General features: G+C 30.8%; 2 protein-coding genes across 3 annotated transcripts in view; one reads left to right on the forward strand and one right to left on the reverse strand.

The window, feature by feature from the left end:
- Nucleotides 1–744: 744 nt before the first annotated feature.
- On the forward strand, nucleotides 745–6,515 carry LOC141454313 (ribitol-5-phosphate xylosyltransferase 1-like). Its single transcript, XM_074128426.1, has 4 exons — nucleotides 745–945; nucleotides 1,627–2,107; nucleotides 2,177–2,341; nucleotides 3,586–6,515. Exons 1-4 carry the CDS (start codon nucleotides 864–866, stop codon nucleotides 3,965–3,967), a joined length of 1,110 nt encoding a protein of 369 aa, XP_073984527.1. The 5' UTR covers nucleotides 745–863; the 3' UTR covers nucleotides 3,968–6,515.
- The window catches only part of Vps13 (vacuolar protein sorting 13C), an 80,755-nt gene continuing 60,733 nt past the window's right edge, over nucleotides 5,904–25,925 (reverse strand). Inside the window, exons 38-63 of one of the 2 annotated variants that reach the window (XM_074128413.1) lie at nucleotides 24,978–25,142; nucleotides 24,383–24,556; nucleotides 24,148–24,305; nucleotides 23,961–24,078; nucleotides 22,595–22,819; nucleotides 22,259–22,474; nucleotides 21,542–21,580; nucleotides 19,003–19,206; nucleotides 18,786–18,923; nucleotides 17,765–17,905; nucleotides 17,064–17,212; nucleotides 16,874–16,979; nucleotides 16,491–16,723; nucleotides 15,195–15,357; nucleotides 13,544–13,760; nucleotides 13,286–13,458; nucleotides 12,614–12,733; nucleotides 12,340–12,467; nucleotides 12,040–12,235; nucleotides 11,160–11,277; nucleotides 10,111–10,232; nucleotides 9,821–9,990; nucleotides 9,613–9,727; nucleotides 8,726–8,869; nucleotides 7,888–8,043; nucleotides 5,904–7,081 (exon numbers count right to left, since the gene is read on the reverse strand). In XM_074128413.1, coding sequence (XP_073984514.1) covers nucleotides 7,043–7,081; nucleotides 7,888–8,043; nucleotides 8,726–8,869; nucleotides 9,613–9,727; nucleotides 9,821–9,990; nucleotides 10,111–10,232; nucleotides 11,160–11,277; nucleotides 12,040–12,235; nucleotides 12,340–12,467; nucleotides 12,614–12,733; nucleotides 13,286–13,458; nucleotides 13,544–13,760; nucleotides 15,195–15,357; nucleotides 16,491–16,723; nucleotides 16,874–16,979; nucleotides 17,064–17,212; nucleotides 17,765–17,905; nucleotides 18,786–18,923; nucleotides 19,003–19,206; nucleotides 21,542–21,580; nucleotides 22,259–22,474; nucleotides 22,595–22,819; nucleotides 23,961–24,078; nucleotides 24,148–24,305; nucleotides 24,383–24,556; nucleotides 24,978–25,142 — 3,927 coding nt within the window. In that variant the 3' untranslated portion in view covers nucleotides 5,904–7,042. The remainder of the gene's footprint in view (nucleotides 7,082–7,887; nucleotides 8,044–8,725; nucleotides 8,870–9,612; nucleotides 9,728–9,820; nucleotides 9,991–10,110; nucleotides 10,233–11,159; nucleotides 11,278–12,039; nucleotides 12,236–12,339; nucleotides 12,468–12,613; nucleotides 12,734–13,285; nucleotides 13,459–13,543; nucleotides 13,761–15,194; nucleotides 15,358–16,490; nucleotides 16,724–16,873; nucleotides 16,980–17,063; nucleotides 17,213–17,764; nucleotides 17,906–18,785; nucleotides 18,924–19,002; nucleotides 19,207–21,541; nucleotides 21,581–22,258; nucleotides 22,475–22,594; nucleotides 22,820–23,960; nucleotides 24,079–24,147; nucleotides 24,306–24,382; nucleotides 24,557–24,977; nucleotides 25,143–25,925) is intronic. The other variant, XM_074128414.1, reaches the window with a different exon arrangement.

Here is a 25,925-nt window from a genome sequence, read left to right on the forward strand (position 1 = left end):
ATTTAATAAGGCAAAACCGGTCAGAGATAGGAAAAACTTGCAAACGGCACCAAGTAAATTTTAATTGTTAATTTGTTAAATTTCTATTAAGCCAATAGGCATGATTAGATCTCATTGAATTCACAACTGCAGTTCTCTTACCAGGAATAGGCTCTTTGGCCTCTGTTACCGCATGGAAATCTTGTAATCGAGCTCTGCAAAATGGCTGTTATAAAACTTGAAACTTCAATCTTGGAGAATGAATCTGAGAACAATTAACTTTGGTCAACAGCTCTGCAGCAGATCTTCCGCTTCTCAATTACTTTACGTTCTCTTATCAATTAGCCGTGAGATAGTCATATACTAAAAAAATACTAATAAATCTTAGGTCGCCTACATGTTAAAGGCAAGGAATATTTATTTCAAATGTAACTCGGGCTTCAAAAATTCAGAAAAAATCCAAAATTCCAAGGGGAATTGAAAAAATGATTAACAAATACTTCACAATTACGACTCCTTAAAAATTCCTCAACTGCAAGTAGTACTTTAGTTTGGATTTTTCACCTTTTTCTGAGATTTCCCCGCAACTAGCTCCCGACCATTTTCTTTAAGCTTTTTTTGCAGATATGTACATACTCAGAGATCTGTCTAGTTTTATTAGAATAACATATCCTAAAAAATCCATTTTATGCATTTTTCGTGGGAAGAGGAAAATGAACGAGTTTGCCCATATCTATTATCACCCATCAAGATCAGGTTAGATAGTAGGTTACACATTTATACTTCAACCTTGAAGAGGTTTCGTTTTGGAGGTCGAACAACTTTCAAACCACTAAGATGATCTGCAACTTTATTTGCGAATATTTTTGTGGCACTCGAGAGAAATGTATAAACGTTTATTAAAATTTATATCCTTGCTTTATATACTACTGGTGTTTACTCTCTTCCTATTAACTAATTTTTCAAGTAAGTAAACTTTTTTATGCATATACAAAATTTTTAGTATGAAGAAACCATTAATTTTATGCTTTAAAATAATAGTGGTTCTAATGTTATTCCATCTTAGGAGCTACTTACTGCTCACAATCCGGTGTCCGGTGACAAGCAGTGTCGTCTGAAACGAGAGAACACTTTCCGGAGACAGGCAGGGCACTAAAAAAGCTCCGGGTTCAGATTACTGCAAATGTTGAGTTTTAAAAAATTCACTTAAAATCTTTGAAGGCTGTTCTGTTTGACGAAAGTTAATTCATCAGAACGAATTCGTGATGAATGATTCCATGGGTACAAAAATCATGCATTGACTTCCCAAACTGCCTTTTCCACTAACCGCAAGTTTCACCCAGGATTTCGATGAAATCGATTTCCCATCATGTTTCAAATTATTTATTTTGTTATGACACTTGTAAGCATGCTTGCTGTAGGATGCGGATTGGCGGTTTCCCGTAATGCCTGCCTCACCCTTACATGACCGCCCTGAGCCGTATGAGAGTTGACGGCTTCTTTCGTCCATCAAGTTGGACTAGTCTACTCCGAATAAAAATAAAAAAAATTGGTATTTTGTTATAGATTACTCAAGGGGTGGTATTAAGAAAAAAGTTCACTTTTCAAATTATTCTCTAACACTTAATAAATAAATCTTTCACACAGATCTCAAAGCATATTTAAGGGGTAAAACCAAGATTGAAGATAGACGAGTACAAATATGGAGTAAAGCAGCAATCGGACAGTACCTTTGGAGCCATATTCTAAATGGAAGCTTAGAAGTAGTAAACAACGGGTTTTATCAAAATGGTAATGTTAGCATCAGTGGAATGACATTTGATTATTTTAGTGGACCTGGATATATTCAGACTACACTACCACAAAATGTTAGATACCTTATTTTGGTACTTAATGGAAGGACATCTGAACATTCTCTTAAAGCTTTAGAATGGCTGGAGTATTTATACCGTCTACAAGCGTTACGCAAATTAGCTGTGATATTATTAGGAAACGAGGGTTGCGAAGATGATTGGATTGTAAAGCATTTAAAATCCAAAGGTGGAATAATTGACGTTTTGTTTATAGTTTATGACAGCCCTTTAGTTGATGATGAAGAGGTGTTTCAATGGCCTCTAGGCGTAGCGACGTAAGTTTATTGCAGTTTGTGAATTCATCTTTGTTTAATGCACCATATGATTGGAGTAAAATATTTCAGGTATCGAGGTTTTCCCAACGTTGATACGTCCTATTTGAAAGTTGCTCGGAAATATACTTGTAATTTTATTGGTACTGTGTACAAAAATTCTTCAAGAGAAAAACTTGTTGAAGCACTTAATAAATCTCATTTAAGTAAAAAATGCTACGTGGAATCGAGAGAGAGGTGAAAACTGTTTCGATAAGTAAAACTTTCTCTTACTGTCATGAGTATATAATGGCTCATTTTCTTCAAAATATTATTTGTCGCTTTTTGCTCTTAATTTTTTATATTGCTGGTGGTAGGTGATCTTGTTGGTACTTGACAAGTATCAGGTACTTTTGCGGTGTCAACTAGAGACCACCTTAACAATTAAAATTTACTAAATCTGGATAGTTCAGAAAATTCGAAAACTCATAATTCTGTCTTTAAACTTATACTTTTTTTTAAATTCTAAACTTCAAGTCAACAAGCATTTTCTTGTTTGCATCAAGCTGCGAATTCTATCAACAAAGACTTTTCTACGAAACCTCGACTTTTTTTTAATCATATTTTTGATTTTTGTTGAAAAATTACAGAAAATGAAGCTGGAGTTCTCTAGTGCTGCAAATTTTCTGTTTATCAATTCGTGAATACTTATGCACCGATCATTTAAACACACCTTTTATTTCTTTATGTACTTACCTAGATATCTTCTAAAGAAGGCTGCAAATGTTTTCCAAAAATTTATAAAAGAATTTAAAACAATAATATACAGTTCGTTGTTTGTTTCTGCAACTTATTGCCTCCGATTCCTTCTTGTCCAAGTACTTTTTCTTTTAGAAACATCAACTGCCTACACATTTTTGAGCTTGATTGTTTACTTGATGACTCGAGCTAGAAGTCTTTCTTAAAAAGCCGAATATCCCAACATAGCTCTTGGCCTCAGAAACTATAACTTTATTTAAAATAAAAGCGAATTTTTTTTATGAATACATCACGAAAAATTCAAACCTAAACTTTACTGTCCATTGTTTTTAATTGGACCTGACAAACATATTTGCCATCTTCATGTAAATCCTTTTTTTACCCCAGGGGCCAAAAATGCCGCCCTTTATACGGTTAATAGCAATTTTTTAAAAATAGGGAACGCTGAAAACTACATTCAGAAGTGTTAACTTAAAACTCACGGATTCTGGCAGAAAGTGCAGCTTAGAGATAGCGCTAACCAAACAATATTCAAATAACATTATAGCTTCTTGCATTAATTCAATTTAAACTATATATTTTTACATGTAATCAAAAAACCTAACTCTATAATATGGCTACATATTTTGACGATTTCAGTCATTCCGCTTTCGGCAGTAAGAGAAAGTAATAAAATAATTAAAATGGCATACTATTAGAGAATTGCTCTTTAAAAAGAAGCTTTGTTCTTATTTTGTTTTCAGATGGCTTCCAAATGAAACTGAAGAAAGTTTGAACAAATACATCAATATTTTAAGTAGATCGTTTCTTACATTAAGCCCTGCAGGTAAAAATCCTGAGTGCTATCGGTTATACGAGGCAATTTCTCTTGGAAGTGTTCCAGTGGTTGTGATGGAACCTCCTCAAGGACGGTGTGTAAATCCTCCTTTGCGGCTTCTATTTCGTTACAATGCACCAATAATAAAATTGTCTTCTTGGGATGAAGCGATTCGTTTATTAGCAAAAACTAACTTGGATTTACCGATAACTTCTGTCGAATTGTTGGCATGGTATGCTTCCTTTAAAAAACAAATTGCAACTGCCTTAATTAACAAAATAGAGCACAAATTTTTTAATCCATTTTAAAATTTTGATGCTAACAACAAAGTTAAGGGTAAAACAGGTAAAAGATGTGAAGCATAAAGAGTTCACGAGGAGGTAGCCAATAGCAGGAGATGTATGGAGCCTCTCCAACTTAAAAATCATGGAGCCACACCGCTGTAGATATAATCATATAAGCTCCTTCTGCTACCAGATCCAAAATGAAGTGGGATGGATATCCAATGATGTGGCAAGAACAGTAAAACTGTACACACTCACGAAAGGGATGAGATAAGACATTTCTTCAAGGACCACTGCTGTTATTCTTAGCCTAACAAACCAAACACTTTCAATCTTCAATCAACCTTGGGTGTGAATTTTTGATATAGCTATTCCATAGGCGAACTATGGCTATAACTCACCTCAGAAATAGTGACAGTACATTTAAATATTGTACATTTCATGAACAATCACGTCAGTGAGAGGATGCCCACAATAGATTCTTACTCCACAAAATTACAGCCAATCCCTGTACTAATATAATTTAATCTACCCTACTACGGAGTGGTGAGCCAGAATATGTTGGTGCGGTAGTCAATGAGAGATCGCCAGACAAGGAAATTGGCTTCAGAGGAGTTGCAGGACTTTTGTAAAAGAAGCAGATTTTTTCTGGCTAAGTAGAACTGCAAATAATCCGAGATACACATCGACTCATCAAAAATAAACTGTGTTAGTTAAAATAACGTTCCCTCTAGACACTCTGTAGACGAGGTTTCTGACAGCAGGGTTAAGAAGAGGTGCTGCATTTTTTAAAAGATCTAAAAAAATAAAGCTAAAAACTACTTATGTAATATCATTAAGAATTTTTGAAATAACACTGTGGCATTTAAATAATGGAAAAAAGTGTGATTAAATTTCTTAAGTCTTCACTCTGAGAAGAATGAAGTAACTTAAGATGACAATTGGATTGTCATACATCCAGTTTAATATACTTAAGATGAAGACGTTAAAATACGTATAATACATTAAAAGAGAAAATTATTTTTAAGAGAAAGAGACTTGTTTTGGGAACTTTTTCTTTGCAGGCAAGGTAAAGGAAATCTGCCGAGGTGCTTTGGTTCTTTTTCACTTCTAGTTAACTCCGAACAGTGAAGCGAATACTAACATTTATTGTCATTGATTTCAAGCATTTTTTTAAGTAAAGAATTGTCTTTTTACTTAAGTATCCTAACCAGCCATACGTGTATTGTATATTTTGTACATTTTTCATTAACTGTATTAGGATAGAGTTACAAAAGATATTTTATCTTTATTTTGTAAAATGTTATCTTGAAAAATCGTGTTTATAAAGTTGACCAAATGTTTGAGCAAAGACTGTTTTCTTCATTGGCTCCGTTATGATACGTTGGTATACACACTCTTCGGAGTCAAAGTAGTGGAGCGACTAATTTGTGTTTGTACTTGACAGTTATATAATGAGCACGATTTATGTTCCCTAAACCAACAAACATTATTTATACTGGAAAAAAATCCAACAATTAAGCCACACAATCTTATACAAAAGGTGATGGTCTGTGTTTTTGTTTTGGAGGGAATGTTTTGCCAACGCTTTTGAGGCAAATTTTACTCCACAATAAACAAAGTACCTCTTTGGAACTTCGCTTGGTAATTAGCTTCGTAGCACAGGTTTTCTCAGAGAGAGAGAGAAAATCAGCTCTGATAGTCCTGGGAATAGATGCTTTAATCAGCACTGTCAAAATGTAGGATCGCCGGATTGATTTACAATGGTTTGTAAATAAAGTGAAAAATTACCAGTGTTTCATGTTCTTTCCCAATAGGTATTATTTTTTTTGTATCCCGTTAAGCTATCATATCTATTTATTCACTGTTTGAGGAAGCTGGGGGTTACGGCTAAAACATGTAAGGAAAGGAATTTATTTAAATATTTTTTTTTCACACAAAATGGACAGGAAGAAGAAAGTAATCTTAAACACTGTTAATATTTATTGTTTAAAACAATATCAAAATAAATTTAATTTGTTGGTCGTTCAATAATTAACAGCATGTGACGTCTGAGCTTAGTACGAAATGCGCGCATTAAAAAAAATAAATTTCTACTTCTTTTTATTATAACTGGTAATTACTGTAAAATTCTGACTTTCCACAAATTAACAATTCAAACTTGTCAGATCTATAAATAAATTAGTACCTTAAGTGCTTAATTTTTCTTTACGTTAATTGATACAGTATTTATTTATAATTCAGTTGGTGTTTTAATGCACGGTATTGAATTTTCTTTTTAGTTACTTAAGTTTCATACAGATCTTTTCAACAATATTTATTACAACGTTTAAACAATAAATATATGAGATTACATACTTTATTTGAAGAAAATTGCTTGAGGAAGTGAAAAACTGCAAGCAATATTTTAAAAAGTCAGCATTATTCAATAAATATTAATAAATGATAAACATGACCAAAGCTTTTCCACAGTAAGAAGATATTTTATTTCCAATAAACCTAAAGAAGTTTAAATGTAAATATGTTCACGATTTGTATTGACCAAATATTAACTAAAAACTTTTCAATTCAACATGTGTGATTTCTTTATAACTCAACCTTTTGATTGAATAAATTATTCCTTTTTAGAAAATCAGGTACAAAATATTTCCATGCAGCGAACTGTCTTAAAGAATAAGAATACATATCTATCTATTTTTATTTTTTATTTTACTAAATATGAAGTAATAAATCATTACTGTGTATAATATTGGCTCTTTATTCTAAATTTGCTGATTGTTAATATTGTTGGGATACCTGTTTTGATCAGATGATCATTTATAATGAATATTTTTTTAAGTGAGGTTGGTTAAAATTGGTTAAATTGGCTGAAGTATTGGTTCCAACAACATTACTGAGCTTTCGTAGGCACTTTTTTAGCGTTTACAACTTTTTGATCTTTTTTTTTTATGTTAACAAAAGTATAAAATTAAAAACTTTTGAAGACATCAATGTAAAGGTTTTTTCAATATTTTCATCTTTTTTTTCCCCATAAAAAAGCTTTACCTTGATCCTTAACTAAAGCATTAAGTAAAACAAGCATTATTTTATAGCTACATGCTACTTTTCTAATTGCTCTTGAATTATATGCAAAATTAGCTGAAAAAAAAAATAATAAGAGTTTAGAAATGATTGCGCAATTGGAAATCTTTTTTAAAATAAGAATTAGAAGGGTTGAAAATTCGACATCTTAAACTTATAAAGAGCTAAAACTCGGTTGCCCGGTAGTTTTGATTATTGTTTGAAATTTATCATGAAAAAATTTAAATAAATATAAATTACAAAATAATTTTTGAAACTCTTTGCAGAAACTATATTTGAATACTTACTAATGTAATGTGAAAAGAATAAACCTTGAAAGTGAACTCTAGGAACCATTATACTATTACCGTACGATAATATAATGAAGTATAATGGTTCTTAAAACGCGAATAGTAAACAAAATAAGTTAATTTACATAACGATCTCAATCAATAAAAATATTAAAATATTTTTGAGTCCCGAACTCGATCAATACATCCCCTTTAAAAATTACACTTGAGTATTCTAATTAAATAGGTAGAGCCCAGTTTATATCCTAATCACAATAGACTGATAGACATCGTAACATGCAGCCGAAAGGACTCTTCAGACGTTTCTCTACATCTACAATGAAAAAGTAGCTGAAGTGATTAAAAAAGTTAATAGTAGACTGCTATAGTTGCATTTCAACCGAAATGTTTTTCTGGATATTTATTTTTACTCTTATTTTATACTTTTTTAAAGTTAGGACTTTTCTTTAAATGTTTTATTTTTCTTTACATTCGTAATGGTAGTCAATTCGACGAATTATAGAAGATTATAACAAATGCTAGGACAATATTGCACTCTGCTTACACGACAATGAAATCAATATGTATACTTACTTCTCTCTTTTCTTGTTTATCAATTAGTAATATTTTACCACATTCATTGGCGGAAAAGAAACCACGTACTCCTTTTTTCTTTTCGGTTGCTATGCTAACGCCATTGCTTACGATTTTTGGATTTGAAACTTCAAGCCAAGTGTGAGACCATTCAATCTGCAAAGGATTAAAAATAATCTAGTTAAAAGAATTCTGACACGTAAGCCTCGAATATGAAGTCTTATTCTGATAAATGAATTTAATTTTTAAATGATGAGAAAAGATCAACACTCTTCAGGAGGAACATGTAAAGGCTTACCACAGCCCAAACTACTGCGACCAAATTTTTTGCTTTTAATCTCTATAAATAATCGAAGGATAAATGGCCTTTATTTACAAGGATCACAAAATATTTTTGTAGTAGTACTTTATAAAGAAATAGCTTAGCTGCCTGCTAAAGATTGATATCGTCTCATCTTCACTTACAGAAACAGGGCCCTTTCTCTTATTTCGTTAATAGCAATCATTGCATAATGATTGCCTAATTACTACCAAAAGCCTTTGTTTTCTTTATATAACTATACATTTAGTTTTTAACATTCTTTGATTATGATTGATTGAAGGGGAGTCAAGAATTTAAGTTAAAGCCATAACACAACATCATTACAAATTTCATGTATCTGGAATCAATATAATGATATAACGAACGATGTAACTGAAGAAAAGTAAATCTTTCAGTTGTTTAGAATAATACTAAAGGTAAAAAATAGAGGGCACTATACGAAGTCATATATTAACTCTTACTTCCAGTATATTCATTTTTAAATTTAATAAGAAAATTATAAAAAAAATATTGTACCTGATAGCCTCCAAATATTTCATTAAGACAGAGATAAGCAAGTCTTTTATCTGTGAGAAGAAGTATATCCTTTTGTTTGCCTGAACCCATTTGCAAATGGTAGACATATGAATCCGTTGCTGCATATTTTCCTTTCTCTAAATCCTAAGACAAAAGCGTAAAAGTATTAAAAATAAATATGAGTAGTTTAAATTACATATTAAAAATGTAATGTTCCTGTTCGAAGTACTCAGGTTTAAACTCAAGAGATTTCACAAACGCAAAAGACAAGTACTAATCTGAATGAACAGGCGGTTCTCAGCTACCTACGATCTGCTTCATTTAGCATGAATTGGACTTATGTCTTCTCTGAGTTAAAGAACAAATTTGTACGGTATTAATTTATGTAAAACGTCATTAGAACTGTAGGCGACAATGTGGAAATGATGAAGAGATACGGATAAGGACGCTTCAAGAAGAAGCTTCAAGTAAAAGAATTTGGTCTGCAATTCACATTAACTTTTATACAACCAGACTTGGGACTAAATGTGCGCTGTGTCTTCTAAACTTACACCTACCCAAATTAATTAGTTCAGTGTAAAACAAACTGGAAAACATTTTATTGAATTAGAACACACAAAGCTAATTTAAACCAAAGAACTAGAGCTTTAATTAGTCCAAAAACTGAATTTAGAGTTCGTTTGGTGTAAACGGTTCAGAACTGTCTTGTTGCCATATTCTTCAGAATACGTCGTTTACACTGAAACAGTATTTTTGTGTTCAGCCTATTTACACCTCTCTAACCTCCTCAAAATGATTCTAGATTTACTTAAGTTTCTTCTTTTTTTTTTTAATTTTGAAGAAATCTGGATTTTTACATCATTATGACATATCCATTTTTTTTTTACCTGCAATATTTTATGACCTTCTGCTTCGATTTTTGAAAAAGGACGAACTAAACCATCTGATCGAATAGGTCTTGGAAGACGCATTCTAGCTGTTTCTTCAGAAATGTCAGTCGCTCTGAAAGTTATTTGAAAAATCTCATTCAACACTTAATGTAAAAGTAAAAGAAAAAAAAACATTCAATAAAATTATTAACTAAAATACACTAACTTTTTAACCGCACTGAATGAACCACTGGCAAAATCTATAAGACCAGCAGTTGGTCTGGTAACAAGACCAACCATACCTTTGCCAACGCCTTTGAAAAAACCTTCAACTCCTTTATCACGTGCACCTGTTATAGGTTTCGTAATAACTCCAGTTACACCATCAACTACACCCTGTAATATGTTTTAAGCTATAGTTTTTAAAAATTCATTAAAATGCTAACTAAACACTCATAACAGATTAAATATACGGATTTATAATTAATAAGTAAGTAAATATTTGAAAATTCTTACCATTACAAGACCTTTTCCACTTTGTGCCAAACCTTCCTGTAAATTAGCTGGCTGGTGACTAAACATTTCTCGACGATGCCTCTGGTATTCTTTATCAAACGTTAACGCTGCAAGTCCCTTACCTAAAATCGGAATTAAGATTAGGAAGTATTAAGATACTGTATATCAAATTGGACTCTGAACTTCCTTCTACAATAGACTTTAATCGGTAAACAAAACAATATTAAGCAAATTATGTTCGATTGTGGTGGACTACAGAACAACTCCATATGAGGTGATAGGAACGACTTTTCCAATTGAAAGTACAATAAATGTTGAAGGACACAACCTTTTTTAAAGATGTTACACTGATTAACTGCTACCTATGTTACTTATAGCCCTTCTATATCAGCTAATGAGTTACAATGACTGAACCATTCTCAATCAAAAACAGACCAAAAAAGAGATTAAAACGCATAAAATAATTTCTATTTTTATAAATGTCTTTCATTACTTTATTCCAATCGTTTGAGTTTTCGTTAATTTATCCAATTACTTACACTTCGTGCAATAATTGTTCTACTGAAATATTTAGAATTAATTATGTAGAATTATTAATTCGTTCCTTGTTTTCATTATATGTTACAATACAATCACATTCATGCAGTTATGAAAACAAGGTAGTCGTTCAATCTACTCAAAATTACGGGAAACATTATCAGTACTATTGTATACTGTAGTTTGTAGCATGTTTGCCTTCTGTGATAATGAGTTACATGAGGAGACTGTGACTGGTGTCTGGAGCAGTTTGATTTGGATTCAAAATCTTATTAATATATTTGGTTAAAGCATTCTGTTCATTCTAAATTTAACTGAGTTAACAACATTGACTAAGGGTATTATCATTAACACTAAATGTGTATACATACTCATGCATCTATTTTTTTAAAATATAAGTTCTCTTATACCAAATAAAGCGAAGTTCAGATGCAAACAAAATTTAAAATTAAAATTTTGTGAGAATAAATTAATTTATTTGGAAAGAAGAAAATAAAGCTATAATAAATTACCCATAGCTCCGGTAATTTTAGAAACGGCTCCGGCTGCACCTCCAACTGTATGTCCCACCAAAGATCTCATTCCAATTATCAAACCTTCTGCGAATTCTCCAGGTCCTTGAATAGCGCCCTATAAATTAAAATAAAAAAATTATTTTTTCCATTAAATTAACTACAAAGAATCTTAATTTTTTAAAAGGTGCAATAAATTTCCCTGTTAGAAGTACAAAAACGATGAATTTTAGTCTTAAAATGTTTATTAAATAAAAGTTAAATTTATTTGAATGTACAATTTTACTTTTGAATAAGATACTTTTGAATTCCATTTTTAAATTTAAATTATTTCCTCAACTCGCTTTAAGTTCGATGCTCTTCAAAAACATTTTATTTCATTTATTTTATTTATTAATTAATTCGTTTCATATTTAAAACGTAAAACTTTCTATTTCACAAAGCAGGGGCTTTGTTATTACTATTATTATAATTAATTTAATTTTGTTTTTATTAAAAATAACAATTCACAAAAGTATAATTCATTATGTAATTGTGATTTCATCATGTTTATGTTTAAGAATAGCCTTATTAGCGGGGTGCCGATAGATTAAAAGTTTTGTCGAACTAAATCTCTTACCTCAAATGTTTATTTATTTTATTACTATTTAAAAACAAAATGAAAATAGCTCAGAGTCTATTTAACAACAGTCAACGATTCGCATGTTGCACTACCCAAGGCAGGAAAACGGCTTTTTCAAATTATTACAAATCATATCTAAATAATTAATTTGATGAAGATGAACAAATTTCAACTCTAAGGAGAAAATAAAAATATAGAAATACTAATTGCCCACCACTAAATTAAGCGATTATTTACAAATACCTTTAACAATATTACCTGAAATGGTTCGTAAAATAAATCTGCAGCTCCCTGCCCAAGCCCAATAACAAGTCCAAATGGGTTGCCGATTACATCTAATCCTAAGACTAAAACGTACAATTGTTTGAGAAACTGCCCCAAATAGTGTGTTTGCGTTTCGGATACTAATTGGCGCTGGGTAAGGAATTTATACTGCCGTTGAAAGTATGATAGTCTGTAACAAATTAACTGGTTTTCCTTATCTGCGTCTATTTCCAGCAGCTGGCCTCCTATATTTTATCATAACTTTTTAATTTTATTTTTTATTTAATTACTAACTTGAATACAACATCTTGAACATCAGTAAGGGTAACGCCAAAACTTTGCATCAGTAAATTTAGAAAAGGAGGCATACTTGATTCTTCAGAACTACTTGCACCGCCACTTAATGAAAAACTTACATGTATCTGCAAGAAACAATTAAGTTAAGAGTTATTCTCCATGTCTCTACTTCCTGATTCATAAAATAATTTATTTAAATATGTAAATTTAAAAACAATAATTCTTAATTCTATTCTAAAATAGAAATACTGAAGTATGAAATTTTTATTACCTTTATAGGTGAAAAATGTAAATGATCATAAAAATTCTTTTGCTCTTGTAAAGTAGACATCGACACATAAAATTCTAATGGTTTGTCAACTAATTCAAGATCTTTTTTGAAGTGGGTTTGCTATAAAGAATATACAAAAAAGGACGTTATAAATGGTTATGTTCTATATTTATTATTAAAATACCCCTAATTAGGAGTACTGAATAGTACTTGAGAGGCGTAAAATATAAAACGCTTTGGAAAAGTTACGAGACTTTGATGTAATTTTGTGGTAAAATTATTGTACTAGTATCAAACATTTTTTCAAACCTCTGTGTATTTTTGTTTTTTAAGCTAAGTTATTTTTGCTAGATGAGGTCTCAAAGCGGAGTGAACAGAGCACCCCTGAAATTCTCTCTAATCAAATGATACCAGTGGCCAATTTGAACTTCACCTATTGGAGTATGTTCTCTTATTTTGGTTCCATTTTGGGCATTAAATGAGAGTATGAATAAGAACTATTCTGCAAGAAACTGCTTGTTCTGCCATAGGCGTGTGATTGCGAAGGGACATAAACGAGTTCATCAAAGTTTTCCTTAAGTTATTCACCATATATTAAAATGCAATTTCTTAAAACTGAATGATTTAAGTAAATAAATAATCATTAGAAAAAATAAATAAATATATATTTACATCATCTTCAAGCGTGCTTTTGGATTCCAAGAATTTAACCATAGCATTAACAAATCCAATGTCAACTTTGACATGAAATTCTTGTATTAAAACCGCGAAATATTTAAACTGATCAACAATACTATGCTCAGCCAATCTTTTTACTATACTAACTTCGACAAATGGTTTTGGAACTGAAATTAAAAACAACAACAAAATTATCTAATATGAAAATTTATTTATTTAGTTGTTTATTACCTTAGAATTTTCATTACTTACTAGCTTCAACGTGCATACTTTTCGGAGGAGATACTGGTGACAGTACAACAGGAAATATGCAATCAAATTGTTGATTATCAATTTGAATTCTATTTATTTTAGCATGCAGCTGGGTCATATGTTTGGAGAATGACATTTGAATCCATAGTCCAGTATCGTACGCTCGTTTTATATCACGTCTTACTGGCTTTATCATTTGATTAAGTGCAAAATCGACCTAACAGGTAACAATAAATTAATAATTATTAGAAATTTATACTATCTTTTATATATGAAAACACCATTATTAATACTAATAAAATACAATATTCTTATGGCTAAATAAGAAGAAGTTTTGAGCTCTTAGTTAGATTTTCTTGACTGTTTTTCTGATATTAAAATTTTTTAAATTTATGCAAATTCAATTAAAATGAAAACACTATAAGAACAAAACATTTTAAACCTTCTTTAATGTTCAAAATTTCGGACACCTCTGGTCCTTTTCAAGAGCTGTGGAAGCCGGAAGTAAAATGATAAGTGAAAATGATGAAACAGAATAATGCAAGTTCTCTTATTAATCAAGTGATTGAAGGGAATTAAGATTCAATAAAACAACGAACAGAAGTACCAGCAGAGGACAGACCATCTATTTTCTTCCTTTCTACAAGCAAATACTGAGTGCCCTTTTTTCTCCAACAAGGACTACAGATGAACTGTTCATATGTGTGTAGACGCAAGCACATAGAAAATATCCAGTTACGATCGACCAATAGTCAGTACCGAATCTATTTCTAACCACCAACTAATCTTCAATTAATCTACCAAACTATCAATTTTGAATCTTCAACTATCATTTTACAACCTCGTAAAAATTCACACTCTTCAACTCTACAAATAATTCAGTAAATAATATTTCTTGATCGAACTAAATATTTCACACTGTAAACCCTACATTTGTTAAGGAGCTCGGTTAATTGCAATTATTTACTATCGACTACTGTTTCGCAATTTAAGTGTTTTCTTTCATTCATCTTCTTGCGACGTTAATTATCCTTTTCAATTATATTATATATTATACGCATTCTCTTCAGTGACACTTTCACGACACAGTTTCGTTCAAACACATTACAATCACAAGTCCGCCTGAATCTTATTAGATCAAACTGCTTAAAAAATATATGAACCTATGGAATGTATTCTTGAGGAGTCTAAGGTAAATTCTCAACCTAAAAAACGAATTCTGCCATCTCTTTAGTAACCAATGCAATTATCAAAGCAAAAAAAATGTGACAATAAAAGAATCGCAAGTAGATTTACGAAGTAAGTTTATTTCTTTTGAACTTCAAGGCCGATGAGAAAGGTGAAAGACGGAAAAATTTACCAGAGCTTCCGTGACCTAACAGGACATAAATAAACATACCTTTAAAATTTTTATAAATCTATATTTAGCAAAGAATGCGTAAATTCAAAGCAGGGCAATTGCATCTTTGATTTTATTCATTACAGCAGGTTTATTTTTGTTTATTTTGTCGCGAACTTTTCATCGATCTTCACAATACGACATACGATCAGTTTTATGTAATATAATCAATTATTAACTTCTCCATGCTTACACTAACAATTATGATTTTTAAACAAATCATAAATATACGTATATAAAAATATAAGTTACCACTATTCTGTTATCTATAGAAACTTGTGGATGCGCAGGCTCACCAATGCTAAGAGCTTGCACATAATGATTGTAAGCTTGTTCAATGGCTGCACTCTCTCGCGCTGACAAGGCTTTATATCGTTTCTTAGACAACTTTTTAGCTTCCCATTTTATACCAGTACTGGAAATTATGCATACATACATATATCAAATATGAAAATCATAATAAAATATGCGATATTAACCAGCACTGTTGACCTAGCAACAGTTAAGCAATTAATTTACATAAAACAAAAAATTTAACATAAATACAAGCTTAGACTGAAAAAAAAATGCAAGGAATCTCAAGTTCTACTAACTATAGTGTCAGATTTTTTTATTTATTTTCAAAATATTATTATAGACTTATTTAATATCTCTATTAATTTTAGTTGACTGATCCTCATTTTTCTCTGGTACATAAATAATAATAATAAAAAGGACTGGAATCAGCGGCGTATTACCAGCCATGTAGAATATCTAAACGATTTTGGAAAAAATTCAAAATAACAAAAACTGAAGAAAAGAGAGGCATGCAAACAAATACCTTCTCTCTAAAACTTGTCAGAAATAATATTTAGAAGCTCAGTAAATGAAAGAAAAGTATACGGAAAGAGTAATGGCAAAGTGTGCTGTTATTCTGATGGTTATAAACGGTAGAAAATAGGTCCCTTAAGGTTTTTTTGGAAGGGATAAGAGTATTTAAGAGTCAAGCCCTGAGTCCTTGGCACCTTTTAATGATAATGATAATGTTATTATTATCATTATAACAATTATATCATTAAAAAACAACGATGGATTTAGATGTATGATTAATTTGCTGGATCCCCAAGCGGAGGTTACGGGTGCAGCAGCTGGCCCTTAGATTTTCTCTTCTTAGGAGCTCTCATAGCTGACTGCCTGTGGATGGACAGTGTTGCCTGTACCGAGAGAACACTGTCCGAAGACTGGTCGTGCAATAAAAAAAAAACTCCGGGTGCCACTGACCTCAGGTTAACGCACCTCGTCTTTAATGAAAATTATATTAAAACGACAACTTTAGACTCTACAAGTGTAACTGATTTATTCAAATCCTCAGGTAACTCATACCTCTCACTCAGTTTACGATTCGACAAAAGATGTACTACGAATTAATTACAGTCGACTACATCATAAGAAAAAGTATCTGAGGGACCCGCAACTTTAAAGCTATATTGGAATTAGTTTAACGAATTATCAGCACTCTGAAGTTCCAAAAGTTAGTTTTAACTTAATAATAATAATAATAATAAATACCTAGTAACTCCAAGATGAAGAACTTCGGTCTTTAATACGTTATTTACAAGTGATAAACAGATTCCGTGTATAGAAATTTCCAGTTTCTGTGTTACAGTATCATGTTGGCCAACGTTCTGAGCTTCTGAAGCGATATCCGAAACTCTTGTAAATAAAAGAACTCTTTGGAATCCATATAAAAAGGATGACCAGTATAATATTTTTTTATTTATTTCTGCTTGACCAATTTCATCCTAATAAATGTTTGTTTATAATTATACAAATTATTAAAATATAATTATATTTTATGTCTTTGATTTTATCCAGCACTGCGAGCCTAATAACCTCATTAACTATATTAACTATATATAATATATATATAAAATTTACATATGTATTTTTACCTGACGCAGATTTACAGAACCCGCTCCATTTGCAAAAGTTAGAACATGAAAATCTTCAACTGATTCCCAAGTAAATAAAACTTGTTCGTTTCTTTGTAAAATTAGCCTTCAATAATTAATTGCGATAATTGATTAAAACGATATTTCAATAAATATTTATTTTCAGAAATTAAAATGGCACACTACTTACGAACTATCTCGTTTTGATTTATCATATATATCAATAGAAATATCAGTATTGTTTATAATCAAAGCTGGGGCCATTCCGGGTTCATAGGCGTATATTGATATGCAGACACCTCCATCAGATATTTGTACATCAACATTAAGCGCTCCAAACTGGCAACAATGTAAATATTATTAGGCATTATCATGCGCATTATTTGGCGAAATTTTAAAAAAATGAGTAGAGCTCTCAGAACTCTCTTACTGGAAGTTTTTACCACTATTTCTAAATGTGCTATTTGCTCCAGCGCAAAACATGTATGTCTACCAATTTTATTCGTAAATTTCTGCATAAAAAGTCATTATAAGTACGTTGGGATTGAACTGTCTTACACCTCTATTTTAAGTTTATGAATGGAGGGCTGGATTTCAGGGAAGTAAAAAACTATAAATCTTTACATCAGTGAGAGAATTAACCGTTCTATATTTCTGATTGAGGGAAATTAAACGTTTTAAGTACCATAGCTATGCCAAGTGAAGAGCTGAAGTAAATTTACAGTTTTAGTTTAACAAAGAATGAAAGACGTTTCCGTCTCCATTTAACGTGGAGGACTTCACTGACAATAAATTTACATATCTAAATATCTTAACCAGAAATCAGTTTACTTCAAGAGAAAAAACAAGTTTAGGCAATAAATTTCATGCCAATTTGGCAAATACCATTACCTTGTTATGTAATTTTAGAAGAGAGTTATGCCCACGGTCATATGGAAACTTGACTGTTTCAGAAGTGCCAGCTATTCGTACATTTAAACCTTCATTATGCTTACTGCAAGGCCAAAATGGTGCGCACTCTTTTGACTCCAACTAAAAATTGAAAACGCAAATGTATAATATGAAAAATTTAAATAGCTAATAAAGCAATACATTACACCTTTAATTATAAATCAAAATAGGATCAAATCTAGTCACAAGATGGTGTACATAATTCAGACTGAACAAAGAACCATTAGTGTCCATAACTTTACTTTAAATATTATTGCTTTAAAAAACAGAAAATATCAGATTTTAAAGATAAGTGGCTGCAGTATGGTAATTATTATTATAATGTGCTGGTGAGAACTGTTAATAATTAACATTGTATCTATTATATTACTAAAATAAATAGGATTTACTTACGGACTTGATGTAACTTAGAAGAAGTAAAAGATTGTTACTTATTTCTATGTGGGGATTTGTCCCTTAATGAAATGTTACAATAAATAAAGTGAGAAATAAACGAACTGGCCTTTTATTTAGACAGTAAGATTAAAGAAGTATAAAAAAATGAGACATTGTTGGAATCAATATTTATTATGAGAATTTAATTTAACAATGTTGAAAAATTCAATATTGAGTCAAACGTTTTTTGAATTTTTTTAATAAGAACTTTCACTTTTTCTTTAATGTACTACCACTTATTAAAAAACAGAAGCAAGTATATTAATGATAAGAAGCCATTTATTAATGAAAGTAGAAAGAACTCTTGGCAGAGATTTTTATACCATGCTTAAAATTAATTTAAATATTTTTGGGAAAAAAGGCTATCTAAGCTCTTTTAATTGTTTCAATTCTCAAAAGAAAAAAAATTACTCTAAATAGTTTATCTCTTTTGCAAAATCCAGCATTAATCTTAAAGCAATTAATGCGAAATATGGTGTATTCTCATTTTCACCCATTCTTACATTTCAAAGTTTTCAAATTTTACCTTAATCCATTGAACATTTGGCCTTCCAACTTCTTGATATTCTATAGCCAATGGAAAATTATTTATCAATACGTAGTAAGGTGTAAAAGTAATTTGTTTAGTTAAGGCAGTGGATGTTAAATGAATGGATATTCCAATCTGAAATGAAATAAAATTACATAAAGCTGATTTTTATAACCAAATAAAAATGATAAATAAATTAAAATGTCTAATTTACTTGATATTTCATCGTATTGGTTTCACATTTAACAACGCCAGAACTTCCTGCTACATCTAAAGAAAATTTTTCCGACCATGAACTATCTTCAACTTTAATCTGTGATTTCTTTTTGGCATAAAATGATTTTCCTTTAAAGGTGAACATTATTGGACCTTTAAAATTTTCTGGATGATACAAAACATTGTTTGTTTCGTCAGCTTGCTAAAAAAAATTAAATTCAAAATTATAAAGATATTATAAAATTATAAAGAAAGTGAAATACTATAAGGTTAGTAACCACCAAAAAATTGTGAGTAAAAAAAAAAGAGATCTGTGGTCCCAAAAGTGATAAATTTCAAGAACAAAGCAATCAAGTTGTAAAATTCAATAATAATGCAATCAAGATTTGTTCGAGCAAGAACTTTCTTCCTTAGAGATTCACATATTTAAAGTACAAACATCTCTTTTATGAGAAAACTGTTGTTTTTCTTTATTTATTTGTTATTTGTTAACGTCCTTCATTTGACAGCTGTGTAGTTAAGTAATTAGTGTTGGGTATAAGAAATGTGAAAAGTTATATATCAAAATTAAGAAGCATATGGCATTATGACCAAATACAATATAATTGAACTCGGAAAAACAAGCACATCCAAAAGTGTAAGTGTAAAGTCAGTAAGTCATAACAGTTCAGTTAAATACGAAGTTCACTTTAGTAATTCCATTTCTTTTATTATGTGTGTTTACAAAAAAAAAAAAAAAAAAAAAACAGGGAAAGACAGATTATTAGTGTAGATAAACAAATTCATGCTTTATATAGACCTATACATTTAATTTATATTTAATTTACCTATTTATTTTTTATTGGGCCCGTATTCTCATATGAGCAAATCAAATTAAAACAAAAAATTAAAAAGATTTTGAAAAACATCGTAATTTTTGTACTTCTATCTTGCTAGCACCAGCAAGTATTACGATCATTCAAAATTTCAAAATTAAGATTTTACCGGAAAGACTATAATATAAACCATTCATCCTCTTCGTTGTATTTGTGGATTTGTTCATGCCACCAAAATGCTGTTTTGATAGAGAAGGTTGCTTTGTCTTTCTCAGATTCCTGGATATTTTACAGTGCATTGTCGTTTCAAAAAATATCTCTACATAATAGTGCTCAAAATAATTTAAACTAATTGACGTTCAAAGAAAACACCCCTACTGCTTATAGGAAATGATAACTGGTTTAAGCTCTCTAGTCAGTTAACTGGGTTGAAGAATTTAAAATGTTTCTTCATAAAAGTACATCCCATCTTTCATTCTTGTTCGAATTAGATGTTATCCTGCTTGAACTACCAATCTTCACTAACATCATAACTTCGTTTTTTATTATTATTTCCAAAAATCACAAATATTGACCAAATTATTTTATCCCATTCGGCATAAATGAGATAAAACAATAAATATGTCTCCTTAAAAAAAAAAACATTTTCGTATAGAATATTTATCGCATAATCTGATAAGCTATCAAATACCTAAGGGTAATAATTTAAAAAAAAAAAAATCTCAAACTATATTTTTCATGATAAAATTAGTATTAAATAATAATCTAATCAGAATGCAGCTACACACTCTTATCTCGGATTGCAAAGGCTTTAAATGCAATTTATGCGGTTATTATTTATAGCTAATAAAGCTATAGTTATATAGTTTTAAACTAAAAAATGTAAAAAGCTTTCTTCATTAACACCAGAAAAACCAATTCAAACTTAAACTTACTTGGATAGAAGTAAGACTATCTTCCCCCCCAAAAATTAGGACCAATTCGTCTCGAATATAACTATGGAATATTCCTTTATTATTTGCTCAAAAATAATTGTGCCGAACTGTAGTCAATCCAGTAGAAGGCAAAAATCAAAATGCAGTGCTGTTGTTTTAAAGTTATAGAAAACTATTCTTGTTTCATTGAAGAAAATATAGTTCCCATAACAGTTCAGTAGTAAGAATCTAACTAGTTGTATTTAAGGCACAAAATTATTATTATTTTAATTATTTAATTTAAACAAAGGGATCGGTGTTATCAAATTATCTTTTATAACAATATCCTGCTTTATTCTACTTTTGATTTCAGTCAATCTAGTGCTTCTCCATCAATAAGGCATTAGGCTGTTCGAAAACTATTTAACTTTAGGGGCAAATTTTACAGGATCTTTTCTAACAAGGAAGTGTTTTTAAGTTCCTCAATACTAAATTATTAATTACTATTCATTTATTACTGCACACAACTTCATGGTTTTGTATAGATATAGATATAGATTCTTACTGCTGAAAGTTGAACGCTTATTTTAAACTAATAGTTTAACAAAGAAATAAAATAATAAGCGAACCCACGCTACCTAACAACAAGCGTGCACCAGTTATAACCAAATAAAACACTGTGAATGCGTAAAACAAAAGCATGAAGAAATAAAAATTTTAACACCTCAACCCTCATGAGTAAGTACAAAAAGCAAAAGCTAAGCCTCTCTAAAACAGAAATTGTTATAAACAATGATACTCGTAATACCTCAACATGGCTACTATCCTTTTCAGCTTTACTTGAGCGCTGTACATAAAAGAATTCTATTAATCTCAACCATTGATGAATAATACAATTTAGAAGAATTAAAACTGAGATGCTTCATATATGGTGCATATAACAATACATATATATACAAATAAACTCTTACTGAATTTTATTGCTCTTGTCACGTTCTATATGTATGAGTGGCAGTTTTTATTATAATAAAATGTCAACTTAAAAGGAAACAAAAAGACAGCAGATCCTCTATGACTTCTTTTGGAAAACCTTCAAAGAACCATAGAGGTCGGTGCAGTGCAACAAAATGAGTATTTTAGAAAGCAAACACATACTTCATTATTTTTGTGTAAGAGCATAATTTTGGGAAGTGGTACTTCATATTCTAATGGTTTAAATCGAAGGTAACGGTGTATTTTTAAATGGATTACTGCAAATTAATGCGTTTAAGATAAAGTGTTTAAATTATTATTATTTTTTGTTTGTTTGACGGTTTGATATTAATCCAAACTTGTATCATTTAAGCCCGTTTTAGATTGTACTTGGATACTTATGAAAGCGAAAAAAGAAATGAGAGAAGTTGTTTATTTTCTTCGCAACTGTAAAGTAATAAATATTAAATGCGCAACAAGATGCTCATTACTTCTCCAGTCAGTTACGTCTAAAGAATTATTGTATTGTATTTTAGATAAAAGTTTAACGAACCCTGTAGGTGAGCATAAGGCCAGTCTTATTCAACATCCAAAATGGGCAGAACAGCGACATGATTAATGTGCCGGATGATTTTAATACATGCAGACCTAGATCAAGTGTTATCCTGTTTGGAGTTTCATAACATTCAAATACCCAAGGACTCATCTCTGTAAATGTTTCTAATATTTCTTTTTTACCACTCCATTCTCTATCTAGATAGTCTGGTATCTAAAACAAACAAGTCATTGTTGCTCCAGTGCTTACTTTAAAGTGATGGGACCTTTTTATTAAACAAATCATGTATGGATTTACTTCACGTTAAAGAATTTTATTGGAAAATAAACTTACCCGGACAACTAAAGAAGATGAACCTGGTTCTGCTGTAGGAACTTGAATTTGTGCTCCAGGATTTAATAAGTGTTCGGCGAAAACTCCTTGTATACAACAAATAATTTTCACAGGTAATACATTTTTAAAAATAACAGTTGGCCTTACATGGATATTATAACATGTGCTAGCCATAGTAAATTTCTTTGTTAGTTCATAATAAACTTGTTCCAATTCTCCTGTGGCCTAAACAAATAAAATGTTATTTTTATTTACAATACTTATTAAGACCTTAACTTAGAAAACTAGCAAAAGTTATTTTTATACTATTTTTTGGGTACTTTAATTATTAGTTCTTCATTATATTAGAATGCAGTACAAACTGTAGTAGAAAATGCTATACATCAGAAATTTTCCTTCAGAGAATATGAGGGTAGAATCGAATTTTGTTTTAATGATAATCAACTATATATATTTTTTTAAATTAATATTATTATTTATACAGAAGTTCATCGATTAGTTATTAGAATTAACTTTTTGAAGCGATTTGTACCATCACTTTACGAATTGGTGTATTTATATAATAATCTTTGGGAAATAAATTGTATGTTAAAATTAATAGACGGATTACATGCTTAAATACAATTTTATCACGTTGCCGCGTTATTACCTATATAATAAATTGTTACTATCTATGTATACACTCCTAGACAAGTATCCTTTATACCCCCTAAACCCATGCTTGCAGAAACACGAAGTAAATAAAACATGAGATCATCGCTTCAACAAAAGTGACATAAAAATATCCAGAACCACAGTGCATACAAAAACTTAAATGTTTTCAATCGCCATTGGCCTTAGATTAGATTAGATTAAATTAGGGCGGCCTCAAGGCCTACGTCACTGCGACCCCTTTGGATCTATTGTGGCTCCCCGACTTAAGAGCTCACCCTCCAGACCCGTCCGTTTGATTAGACTCTTAATTCTGGAGAGTGACTCCTGGGTAAAGCTCTCAGGCCTTGGTTTTTCCTCCCCGAGAAGTAACATCCTTAGCCATACAAGCCCCTCACACTGACACAACACGTGCAGTGCAGTTTCCTCTTCTTCCTGGCAGAACCTACAAAGGCTGTCATCTGCCAGGCCCATGCGATGCATGTGTTTTCTGAGTCTGCAGTGGCCAGTTAATAAGCCTACAATTATCCTTATAGCCCCCCGGCCTTGACGGATTAATTCTGCAGTGCCATTGGCCTTGTACAAGCTTTCATCTATCTCTCGATAAGGATAACTTGCAACACCTTTTCAGCGAAAACTGTAGTGCAACCATGAGTAAATGAACCCTAAATATATTCTTATAGACAGAAACTGAAATCTAAGAAATATAATTTACCCTTAAAAAGAATGGTTCCTTATCTTCTATATTCTTAGGTTTACACTGAAGCAATTCAGTTTTTTCAAGCGAGTTCTGCAGATCTTTCCAAACAAAGGGCTTAACAGTTACAGAGTACCTAGAAAATAAATACTGTTTAGATATTTTAAAGAATACAGTTTGTTACTGAAATTAGAAATACTCTCACCCTTCAACACTAAAAAATAATTCGCTAGTTGGAGCATAAATAGCCTCTAACGGAAGATTTAAAGTACTGGAAGGTCCAACAGTCCCAACAAGCATTACTTCATTCCCTTTTGAAGTCATATAATATACAGAAATTGGAATTTGAAAGTGATTTTTTATCTAAAAATAAATATAAAATTATAAAAAAATAATAAAACTATTTTCAAAAAAAAAATAAAACATTATTTTGGACATACCTGTATAATACCTCTCAATGTAATTGTAGAACTTCCATTTTCAGAGGTTATTTCTGAAACGATGCCCCAACTTTCATGAGAACCAACATTGTCTTTTTTTTGTGTTTTCAATTTGAAATATCTTTTGTCTGCTCTGTCTACCGGTAAAACGATTTCAGTGGCGAATTGATTGATCTAAAATTGGTAGTAGCATTGCGTAAATAATTTACTGAGTTGACAAGTCTTACTCTTACTATTCTAATTATAAAGAGACAAATTTTAATGAAGAGAATCGTGGCAGCCAATTTCGAGAAAATAAAAAAAAGGATTAAGACAGAGCAACTGGTTCGAACAATAAGAGTCAGACGTCGAAAGTATAGCTAGATGGTATAGAAGTAGCCAGAAGAATATGTACGTGGATAACATAGTTGCTGCTAGCAATAGAGAAGACTAACGGAAGTTGTTTAATGGATAAGGTAGAACCCACAGATGAGTTTTAGTACCAGTATTCGTTCTTAAGATGAAAAAAATAATGGTAAGAACAATATATTACAAAAACAAACATGAAGATTAAAAATAATAATATATAAAAATAATATTAATAAAAATGAATTACTTTAATCGTCATATGTTTATTAGTAGTTGTGGAAAACTTTCTAATTGAATCTAACGCAAGAACGTCTTCAACATGAGCTGCATTCAATTCAACTACAGCACCTGAATCTAATACTACCTCATTTATAGACTCTTCAGCAGATGTAGTGCCTTTTCCAGAAAATATCTAAAACAGAATTCGCTAAATGTTTGAATTTAGAATTACCAAGATTATCTTTTATTATGTTTGGTCAAATTCAACTATTCTTAAAAGAATACAGATTAACGGATTTAACCTGATAACTCCTACTAGATATTCTTGCAGCTCCTTCTATTGGTGGGGAGTTAGAGTTAAGATAGATAAGTGTTCACTTTATTGAAACTTCACAGATGTGACATGAAATATGGAAGGGATATGACAAAAAGTGATATATCTAGTTTAATAAAATTTCCCTAGGTGATATCTAAAATCTCATTACTCCTCTAGTTGCTAATGTCCGCCAAAGTTAATGCGCAAAGAAGAAAATTGTATTCTAACTTTAAAACTAGTTAAAATTTCAAAATTTCGTAAACGGTTAACCTTATCATTAATAGATTTAAAACAAATTTTTGTCGATGGTTACAGAGTACTAAAAATATTACTAAGTAAGACTAAGTTTGTCCGCAGATTTTTGGTTGGATCCCTTAAAGGGCAATGAACTTTTTGGGACTTTTTACACTATGGGCTTATACCATACGAAACTGTGTTATATAAAGGAGGATTCATGTCAATACGGATTGTTTGGCACGTGAGGAGCTGGATTTAAAAATTTGACGGAAACCAGTTGGTGGAGGCCGGAGTTGGGCAAAAATTTAATCAATTAAAAAACTATTGAATTAAACCGAAATTTAATTTTAATCAGGATTAAAATTAAAAAATTTAATCGGCCAAAATTAGTTGATTAAAATTAAATTCACTTTTAATTTAATC

The sequence above is a fragment of the Rhodnius prolixus genome, unplaced genomic scaffold, assembly GCF_049639745.1.
Source record: "Rhodnius prolixus isolate KJV_2025 unplaced genomic scaffold, Rpr scaffold_9, whole genome shotgun sequence".
NCBI lineage: Eukaryota > Metazoa > Arthropoda > Insecta > Hemiptera > Reduviidae > Rhodnius > Rhodnius prolixus.